We start from the raw sequence: 11029 nt of genomic DNA, 5'->3' as shown, positions 1-11029 counted from the left end.
GTATCGTCCTTCCAAACCTGCGAGTTTCCCTCTTCAGGGCAACCACAGCACAGAGGAGCGCTTCCTCCTGCTGGGCTTCTCCGACTGGCCCTCCCTGCAGCCTGTCCTCTTCGTCCTCGTCCTCCTCTGCTACCTCCTGACTCTGATGGGCAACTAGGCGCTGGTGCTGCTGGCGGTGCGCGAGCCGCGACTACACACGCCCATGTACTACTTCCTCTGCCACCTGGCCCTGGTGGATACGGGCTTCACCACGAGCGTGGTGCCACCCCTGCTGGCCAACCTGCGCGGCCGGGCCCTGAGGCTGGAACGCGGCGGCTGCCTGGCGCAGCTGTGCGCATCGCTGGCGCTGGGCTCGGCCGAGTGCGTCCTCCTGGCGGTGATGGCTCTGGACCGCGCAGCCGCCGTATGCAGTCCGCTGCGCTACGCCGGCCTCGCCTCCCCCCGCCTCTGCCACACTCTGGCCGCTGCCGCCTGGCTCGGGGGCCTCACCAACTCTGCCGCGCAAACCGCGCTGCTGGCCGCTCGGCCGCTGTGCGCGCCCGGTCGGGTGGACCACTTCATCTGCGAGCTGCCCGCGCTGCTCCAGCTGGCCTGCGACGGCGGCGGCCAGGACTCCACCGAGCGCCAGATGTTTGCTGCCCGCGTGTGCATCCTTCTGGTGCCGTCCGCCGTCATCCTGGCCTCTTATGGCGGCGTGGCCCGTGCTGTATGGGGCATGAGGACCAGAGGCAGCCGCAGGAAAGCGGTGGGCACCTGTGGGTCTCACCTGACAGCCGTCTGCCTGTTCTATGGTTCAGCCATCTACACCTACCTGCAACCCACGCACAACTACAACCAACGGCGGGGCAAGTTCATTTCTCTTTTCTACACTGTAGTCACACCCGCCCTCAACCCACTCATCTACACCCTCAGGAATAAGGAAGTGAAGGGGGCAGCGAGGAGGCTCCTGGGGGCTGTGGGGAGAGGACAAGATGCACAGTGAGTCAATTGGGGAGGGAAGGAGGGGAGTGTTACCCCAAGGCCCAAGGATGGGAATGCCCAGTGGAAAGAAAGGGTTTAGCCTTCAGGCTGTTCATTTCTCTACATGAATCCGTAAGACTTGTCCTTAAGAAGCCCATGATTAATGGGGAGGTCCCTTCCTCCCATCAGGAAATGTTCTTGTGCTATAGGGAAAACCCCCCATGTCCTTTAACTGTGCAGGTTTAGTGAGGGGAAAATGGCCCTTGGGCTTTCTCCAAAGCTGATGAAAATAAGAAAGTGAGATTTGGGGAAGACCTTTCCCATCTTCAGGCTTACCATATCCCCAAGTCAAGAGTCCGTATGCTGGTAAGAAGATGTATGAAGATCCCAGTCTAGTGGAGGAGGCCATGGAAGACCCCATGGTGTCTGTCATCAGACATATCCCTAAGTGACAATAAAATCATAGACTCAGCCCTGCGGGAGATTCCATCCAAAAAAAGAAGACAGGTCTCTCATTGCAGGGAATCAGTGCAAACAAATGCCCTCCTACCCAGTTAAATAGTGCCCACCCCAGAGAACTTGACCCATAATTATACTGAGCAACACGTAAGTGCGGTTTGTGCTGAGTGCATTAAGTTCAGAAAGGCTTCTGCAGGAAGTGGTTCTTGAGACAGTTATAAACAAGAGAAGAGACTAGTGGGGAAGAGGGTGGACATGTTTCAGGCTGCAAGAAAACATATAGGTGATTGGGAAGGAGACCTAAGGTGGTGAGACATAGGAGTAAAGGAAGGGAGAGAGATGGAGGAAGCAGAGAGGGGAACACTCCACTAGCCAGAATGTGGGCAGAATGTTGGGGTCAACCCAGAAACCAATCCTCAGCCCCCATCCAACCCAGAGAAGACCTGCTAGAGCCCTAGGCAGTCAGGACAGAGACTGCTCCACAATCACTCAATTTTCTGAAAATCTGTTCCCACCTAAAGTACATCTACTCCCAAGGAGCCCCCACTAGAGGCATAAAATCTCTAGATCCCACCATGAATATCTTGCCATGACCACCATCATCCCCAGAAATAAGAATGGTTTAATAAGAGTGTGAGAAACAGAGAGTAGAAAGGGGCATGGTACCAAGTTTCACTTCATAACAAATAGCTTTAAATAAGGCTAGGGGAAGTTGTTTGATTGAATTTCTAAATTATTTATTAATAAGATTGGAATCATCACAGTAAATAGTTCAATAATAAAGCATTTCACTATTCTCTATAAGTAGAAAGTAAATGTAGCTCAACAATTTTTGAGTGATATGATAGAAGAAGCACTGCACTAACAATAGATGCAAACACAGTAATTAGAAGAATATGGATCACAACCTAAAATGTACTTTTGTTGATTGGGAAAGGAAATAGGAGTTTTTCTATGAGTCAGAACCAATTCAGGATTAAACTGCAAGCTGGCTTTGAATGTTACCTCTAAGAGGTGTTCAAATTCCAATATATTCTAACATATCAACATATAATGTATTATATGCAATTTTGCAATTATTCAATCATGTGAAAATGAAAGAATCAATGAATTAGAAATGTTCTACAACATTCTTCACCAGCCCAACCTAAATCTTCTCTTTCTATTTATCTTTCACATTAATTTTGGGAGATTTTCAGAGGGTGTGATTAGTGAGTAAGAAGTAAAAGGAAATGAGCTCTTTCGTTTCTGCTATCATTCCATCTGCAGGGTCATCATCCGCCAATGCAGGGATATGTCAGGAAGAGTAAATGGCCCTTTTTGATGCCATAATCTCCCATGATCTTCCCATCTTCCAGTTTCTTTCCATTGCAGTTCACAATCTGATTCTTAGGGGGTATAGCGGTCTTCATCTTGATCATCTCCTTCACCTGGGTCACTAAGCTGGACCTTCGCACCTGGAGCTCATGCCTCTGCCCCCCCTCACCAGGCTCCACCAAAACCAAGGGCAGCTCCTCATCACTGGGCTTCACCACCTTCAGGGTGAGGTGGATGGTCGTCTCCTTGTCGATGCCATACGATGACAGAGTTCTCTGCGGCTTTAGGGTCTTCGAGCCCAGCTGGAGGACCTGGTCCTGCACGGGAACCCTGGTCTTAGAGCGCACATGTTCCTTGATCTTATTCACTCTGTCTCCCGGATGGGCAGGGAAGGTCATCGGTTTCCATTTCTCAGAATAGACAGTCACCTGGACAAAAGTGGCCAAGAGAGAGTTGCCTATGACTGCACTCATCTATACCCTTTGTACCCCCTCCTCCATTGCTCCCACCCCTCTCTGCCTATCTGGTCCTCCAGATCCTTTACAAGCTGTGCCCCTCCCTTGTTTGAAACTTGTTTTTGAAATTTCCAGGTTATAATGCAAGAAAACCAGTTTTATCCCTTTGTCCTCTTATCCATTGCAAAATGTTATTGATAATTTCCTATCTTTTTTACCTGTCTCCTCTCCAGATAAATGTTGTCAAATGTCAAAAACTAAATACACCTAGAAAGCATCCAAAGATGTACACCAGATTTGAAAAACAGCTCTCAAACAGAATTCCCAAGACCTGACAGCCTAATGGAATACTCACATGTCCTCTGTGACTATGACTTCTTTAGAAGGAAATTCTGTTTATGACACATCTTTTCTGTATTGTTAGTTTCTTTCTTAATGCTTTAAATAATAACTCACACATTGTAGTGAAGCTATGTTCAATATCACCTGCTCATCTGTTTCCTGTGTTCTTATATCCACCTGTTGTAGAATATGATCCCTCCTTTAATTGAATCGGGGTCCCACTCACAGAAAGTAGGGACTACATCTGAGTCTTATTTCAATAATATGAACACAAGGAATCTCACTCCTGTGCTATCACCTGAAAGTCTTGGAGGACCTCTTTCAGGCTTCATTCAAAATATCTTCCCAAACTAGATGCCACAGACATTTCTTCACTGAATTCACACGCTTCTATGCTAAGCATTAGCCTCATTCCAAGTTCCTTTTGTAGAGCATATAGTCTTACACAGGCATTAACAACTTAGAATAAATGAATTCTGTAGACCTCTCTTTTGGTAAAAGAAGAAAGCTCAAGTTTAAGAGCCCTGGAGGCCTAAACAGGGTAAGACAGAAAAGGATCAAGAAAATATTCCCATAGTTTCAAGTCTTGCCAGCCCTGCTGAGCACAAAGCCCACTCCCACTTCCTACCACGTACCCCTAAGTGTGACCAGTGCAAGGTCTCAATGCAAGAGAACTCAGGAGCCAAGCGACCTGGTTCTCTTCATGGAAACTTTCTTCACGTTCAGTAAGTAACAATGCCTATCTCCTCCCCTTCCAGATGCCTTTCCAGCAGCGCCCCCTTCACTTCCCAGCACTGTCCCTCATCCATTCCCGATTCTCTCCCATGACTCAGAGGTCCTCTCCCTTTCTCCACCCTCAGTATCAAATCCCAACTCACATCGACCACAGTGGCCATGTCTGCAATCAGAGGAGCAGAATCAGAAGACAGAGCAAAGGACCTCGCCTCCAGTTTATATAAGCAGCTAAATTGGAAATCCCCTGCCTGGTTTTCAAGGTACGGTGGTTTTCAAGTTTTTCTCTACCCTTTGTTATCAAACCTCCTCAAGTTACTTTCACTTTTGCTACTGGGGAGTCAGTAAACAAAAGTACCTTATGATTAGGCACTTGGCCCCACAATCAACCCATTTGTCCTCCCTGTTCCAAACATGGGATGGTCTTTCTCTGTTGAGAATTTTCCCCTGATTTACAACCCACCACTCCCAATCCTGACTTGTGACTTCCTAGCCCGCAGCTCTGACCTTCACTAGCTTAAAGACCTTTAACTCCTGTGGTCCTTCCCTTAGCTTTTAAGAGCCCCCTCGCCATTAGTCAGAGAACTTCCTGAGAACAGAGGTGCCCGGGAGAGGACCGTGAGAGTTGCCATGAGTGATGTGAGCCTGTTAACCCTAGCCTAGCAGAATGTGTGAAGCTGACCTGGAGAAAACACATAAATAACCCTGGACTGAGAAGAGCCATGAGTTCCAGTCCCAGGGCTGACACTCAATTAACCTGGGCAAGTCTGTTCACCTCCCTGGATATTGGCTTTCTGGTCTACAAAAGGATGATTGGAGAGAATTCCTAAGTGTCTTCCAGACTCATAAAATGTTGTTTATAAATGTCCTTTACAAAGAACTTTAGATTCCTGGGTCTTGAGTTTTCTAACATTCTTCTCATGCTGTCTGAGAACCTGGAAACCAAATCTACTACTTGAGAACAATCTGAAGCCAACAATCAAACACTGACTCCCACCTTCCACATGCAAAACAACCACATATCCTTGTCTCACTACAGTGCCTCTATTTTCTCACCCTTACCCCGGACCCTCACTAACGTGACCTCACAAATGCCTAAGGAGCTGTTTACCCGCTGGATCTTCAAATTTTGACTGGGGACAAAAAGAGAGGGGACTTTCCTGGTGGTCCAGTGACTAGGACTTCAAGCTCCCAATCCAGGGGACCCGGGTTCAGCCTGGCCAGGGAAATGTATCCCACATGCCTCCACTAAAGATGCCCACGCCATCCCACCTGCTGCAGCTATGACCTGGCACAGCCAAGTAAATGAACAATTTTTTTAAAAAAGAGAGAGAGAACATAAACTGTGCATGCTCAGAGGATTTTCTTGATCACTCTGATCTCCTAACATTTCAAGTTAATCCCTGCTCTCTCTGAAAGTCTCAGGACATCTCCATAAAACCCATTTTTTTCTAACAAAACATGTATTTAAAGTGCTCCAAATAATTTCAAAGTAAAAAGTCTGTAAAAAAAAAAAAGCCAAGTTAATTTCTTTACTGTGTTTTCAGTGAAAATTTACTGTCCCTTCATTCACTGATAAATTTCACATGATCGCATTTTATTTCAGGAGTTTCCAGCCTAGAGAACTTGGCTTTGCAGAAGTGTCTACACAAGTAATGGGACCCAAGAACTCATTCCAATATTTCAATAGGCTTAACATAAATAATGTTCTTTTAACTGAAGCTCTTATTAGATAGTTAATAAAGTTGGTAAAACTAATTATTATTTAAATATACTTTGTGAGGCGGACAAACTTTTTTATAAACAGAATGAATATGGAAAGGGAAGAATGCAACCTGATGGAACAGACTGAAAGCCCTGACCTGCTCTTCTCCCTTTAGATATTTCTGCAGGTTCCAAGAATCTCTCTGTTTAGAAAACATGATTGTGACCTCCTGGCTACCCTACAGTAGAAAAGGAGTACCCTGCACCCACTGTCCAATAAGATTTGAGAACTCTGAAACATCATCAGTGGCCAGGCAAAAAACATCAGATGAAGTTGAGAGTGATAGAAAAAGTGAAACTCCTCTAGCAGGACAAGGATGGCTGTTGGGTCTGGAGAGAGAAAGAAAAAGCTGTACAAAGCAGACTTGAGGAAACAGCTTTCAGTTTTCACATTTTGTTTGCATCCCTCAATTTCTTAGGTCTCCACATCATTATTGGAAAGAGAAGTGGGAGAATAGATGGTTAAGCTCCTTTAAATTAAATCATTCTTTTTTCATACCCTTTCTGCTTTGCCTTTCTGCCCTGGGAGTGTAAATATTGGCACCTATACCACCTTGGTGCCAATGTTTACATTCTCAGGGGGAGGAGGATCCCAGGAATATTTCCCAGGGGTGTTATTTGTCTGCTGACACACTTCACATCTGTATCCATAGTCCCACCCTGAGCTGCAGATCTGTATGTCTAGCCACTTCTTTCCATGCACAGGGTCCTGAATTCCCTGTGTATTTTTGAACATGCCAGGCTCTCCACCACCAGATCATTAACATGGCTTTCCCTTTAACTCTACCCCCCAACACCATGGATTTATAAGAATATACAACAGAAGCAGCGTCCCCTCCAGGAAGACCTCCCTGACTCTCTTCCATCCTATGCTGGGTTACATGCCCATTTTCTGTCCTTCTATACGCCTTCAGCAAACTTCCCAGAGCATGTTTCTCTAGAAATAATGTCATCGGTGTACTTGTCCTTCCCCCCTCAGTAATCAATGAGACTCTTGAGGGCCATGGCTAAGTCTTAACTTGTATCTTCAACACTTCCCAGGCTGTCTGACACTCCATTCTTACTAAATATTTGCCAAATGTATGAGTAAATCAATAAATGAATGAATAAGTAAGTGAATATTAATAGGAAAATAACACTTAGTGAGTACCAATTACATTACAGGAACTGCACAAGGTTTTATTAAATGGTACCTCATTAAGTAATTTAGGATTCTGAAGTAGTAGTACCTTTATGGATAAACAGGATGCTAACTTACCCACAGTCATATTAGTGCTAGCTGGTAAGTAAGGGTTCCACAGGCTTCCCTGGTGGCTCAGCAGTAAAGAATTCACCTGCCAATGAAGGAGAAACGGGTTCGATCCATGGATCCACAAGATCCCCTGGAGAAGGGAATGGCAACCCACTCCAGTATTCTTGCCTGGGAAATCCCATGGACAGAGGAGCCTGGCGGGTACAGTCCATAGGGTCGCAAAGAGCGGAACACAATTGAGAGACTAAACAACAACAAGTAAGGGTTCAAATGCAAACCTCTATTTCTACAGTCCTCATCGTCTCACGTTGTGCTTCAGTGGAAAGAAGGGCGGGGAGTATATGCCCTTGCATACCTTTTTATTACAGGAAAAGTACGAGTTGAGGGAATAAATAGATAAAGGAAAGCAGAGGATGCAAGGAGCCTTTGGATGCATGTGGCAGCCCCTGCCTGGGCAGAGGTAAACAAAGAGCAGTGGAGAGTGCAGGACTCAGAGCCTGGAGGAAGACTGCACCTTGGGAGAGAGCTGCTCTCCCAGGACTGTGAGTAATAAAAGACAGCACTGCGAGGCAATTCCCCAGAGCGGTAGAAAAACTGCCCACTGGAGCTGGGGATTTTACAGCCTTGAGTTACTCTAGGGCAAGCCACAGATTTTCCCAGGAAAAACTAGTTCAAGTGATTCCCTCCCCAGATAGGATCTGGATTCCGAGAAATTCAGTCCTTTCAAGGAACGAGAATAACAAATCTGGACTCTGATCTCTCTTTGCCCTCCTCCCTTCTTATGTGAAATTCCCTCCTAGCCTAAGTCTGGGGGAGGGGCTGTCCCAAACACCCTGGTGTCCCTTGCTGTCTATAGGTTCTTCTTGGGAACTGACTCCTCCTTGCTTCTCACCACAGTGTCCATCTGACTTGTTTTTTCCCTCTGTGTCACAATGCACTTTTTCAGAGGCAAAAAGATCTTTTTTCCTTTGCCCCTCTAACAAATTCAGAAAACTAGCCAAGTTCAAAGATCATGCTGTGGAAACTTTGGCAGGTTTTAAAACAAATGTCTCTGACATCCATAGCCTCCCAGCTTGGCCCTAGCTGCCTGGGTGGTCTATTGCATGTCACTGTCCCTACTGGGACTCCTTGGAGCAGAAGCCTCTTTCCCATCTCTTTCAAAACACTCATGAAACAGTTTGTAAAACTGCCTTGAGATCAGGAATATTGCTTCAGAAATTCCAATCAGAAGGCTTCTCTGGTGGCTCAGTGATGAAAAATCTGCCTGCCAATGCAGGAGACATGGTTCAATCCCTGGTCCGAGAAGATCCCACATGCCGCGGAGCAGCTAAGCCCGTTTGCCCCAACTATTGAACCTGTGCTCTAGAGCCCGGGAGACACAGCTACTGGACCTATATGCCACAGCTACCAAAGCCTGCTGGCCCTATAGCCTCTGTTCTGCAACAAGAGAAGCCACTGCAATGAGAAGCCCGTGTACTGCAACTAAGAGAGAAGTCCCCACTAGCAGAAACTAGAGATAAGTCCATGCAGCAAGGAAGACTCAGATAGCCATAAATAAAAAGAAATGCCAACCAAACTCAATCAAAATACATCTTTTGTTTAATAAATTCTTGTTTAATAATGGCTATAGGGAAAGTCTGTCTAATCTCAAAGAATGACCATTTGGAAAATATTTGTCAAAATGAAAAATGGACATGCCAAACTAAAACAACCCAAATACCTTTCAGTAATAGGGACATAGATAACTAAACTGTAGAACAGCATCAGCAATAAACATGGTTGAATTATACCTGCAAGCAACGATATGGATGGACATGCCACATACCAGCTGAGCGAAAGAAAACAAGGCCAGGGAGACTACAGAGGGTATGCTACTATTCATAATTCTTCAAAACAAGCAAAAGTACACAGAGAAGCAGAGAAAGAGATTAGCTACTTTGAAATTCAGAGTATATTTGTTTTCTAAATAAATGAAGCCCAATCTACGTGCTGCAAGGGGTCACTTGAAGATTTTCAACAGCAAATAAGACATTTGAGAGCCCTCTGATAGCTCATCCTGTCGCATGCTGTGCTGTGCTCAGTCGTGTCTGACTCTTGGTGACCCCATGGACTGTAGCCCGCCAGGCTCCTCTGTCCATGGGGATTCTGCAGGCAAGAATACTGGAGTGGGTTGCCATTTCCTTCTTCAGGGGATCTTCCCAACCCAGGGATCCAACCCAGGTCTCCCGCATTGCAGGCATATTCTTTACCAGCTAAGCTACTAGGGAAGCCCCATCCTGCATTTATAGTTTAAAGTTTAACTTTGGGAACTTAATGTTTGGTGAAGCAATGTATTGAATGTAACTAATATATGTTGCCTTATTAATTAATTAAGAGAAAACACATATTCAGTCAATTAAAAATAAAATAATGTTATAACCTAAAGGATAAATGTTCTAAAGGAAAATAAATACAAGCAAAACAACAATTAGTGTTTAAGACCATATAGTGTGTCATCAAGCTGTCATAAAAACGTAAAAATCATAAGTGTTGATTATGACACAATTACGCTTTAGAGTTTATATATGTTACATAATTCTTTTGTGGTACCAAAGCTATAACTAATTCTTTTTTTTCATCTATCTATCCTAAACCCAGCAATTTCACTTTAGGAATTTATTCTTCAGTATACTCATATATGTATGAAATAAGATATGTATCAATACAAGCATATTCATGTCGTATTACTTGTCATCCAAAAAATGGAAACAACATTTATCAACAAGGAATTAAATAAATGAAAGTGTATACAGAGGAATTAACTGAAAGAATCAAGTTACAAAATGTATAATTTTCTGATATTTAAAAAAGAATAATATATACACACATATGCTGAAATATGCATGCATGCAATATCTCTGAGAGGAAACAAACTGTATTGCCTAAGAAACTGGAATGGGAGGGAGATTTACTTAATATGTGCCTTGTACTGTTACTGTTTTTAGTTTTGTATTGTCGACTAAAAAAATATATTCACCACCTAAAAGTTCAGTTCAGTTCAGTCGCTCAGTCGTGTCCGATTCTTTGCAACCCCATGTATCGCAGCACGCCAGGCCTCCCTGTCCATCACCAACTCCCGGAGCTTACCCAAACCCATGTCCATTGAGTCGGTGATGCCATCCAACCACCTTATCCTCTGTTGTCCCCTTCTCCTCCTGCCCTCAATCTTTCCCAGCATCAGGGTCTTTTCCAATGAGTCAGCTCTTTGCACGAGGTGGCCAAAGTATTGGAGTTTCAGTTTCAACATTAGTCTTTCCAATGAACACCCAGAACTGATCTCCTTTAGGATGGACTGGTTGGATCTCCTTGCAGTCCAAGGGACTCTCAAGAGTCTTCTCCAACACCACAGTTCAAAAGTATCAATTCTTCGGTGCTCAGCTTTCTTTATAGTCCAACTTTCACATCAATATATGACCACTGGAAAAACCATAGCCTTGACTAGACAGATCTTTGTTGGCAAAGTAATGCCTTTGCTTTTTAATATGCTGTCTAGGTTGGTCATAACTTTCCTTCCAAGGAGTAAGCGTCTTTTAATTTCATGGCTGCAATCACCATCTGCAGTGATTTTGGAGCCCAAAAAAATAAAATCTGACTCTGTTTCCACTGTTTCCCCATCTATTTGCCATGAAGTGGTGGGACCGGATGCCATGATCTTAACCTAAAAGTTAAGCATTGTGTTTTCTTCCGAGGACAGGCCAACAAATTAGAG

The 11029-nt window shown here is 44.7% G+C and overlaps 2 protein-coding genes across 2 annotated transcripts; one reads left to right on the top strand and one right to left on the bottom strand.

Moving 5' to 3' along the window:
- Positions 1–202: 202 nt before the first annotated feature.
- On the top strand, positions 203–1111 carry OR2I1 (olfactory receptor family 2 subfamily I member 1). The gene has a single exon (XM_086369674.1). It carries the CDS (start codon positions 203–205, stop codon positions 980–982), a length of 780 nt encoding a protein of 259 aa, XP_086225800.1. The 3' UTR covers positions 983–1111.
- Positions 1112–2139: 1028 nt separating this feature from the next.
- LOC147347191 (ubiquitin D-like) lies at positions 2140–4460 on the bottom strand. The gene is made up of 2 exons (XM_086369688.1): positions 4412–4460; positions 2140–3164 (listed from the first exon to the last, which is right to left on the bottom strand). Exons 1-2 carry the CDS (start codon positions 4427–4429, stop codon positions 2694–2696), a joined length of 489 nt encoding a protein of 162 aa, XP_086225814.1. The 5' UTR covers positions 4430–4460; the 3' UTR covers positions 2140–2693.
- Between the last annotated feature and the right edge of the window lie 6569 nt (positions 4461–11029).

This window comes from Bos grunniens, chromosome 23, assembly GCF_055505025.1.
Source record: "Bos grunniens cultivar Pamir isolate PY7600 chromosome 23, Bosgru_T2T1.0, whole genome shotgun sequence".
In the NCBI taxonomy this organism is placed as follows: domain Eukaryota; kingdom Metazoa; phylum Chordata; class Mammalia; order Artiodactyla; family Bovidae; genus Bos; species Bos grunniens.
The sequence above is the reverse complement of the archived record's forward strand: the minus strand, read 5'-3'. Positions and strand labels throughout refer to the sequence as shown.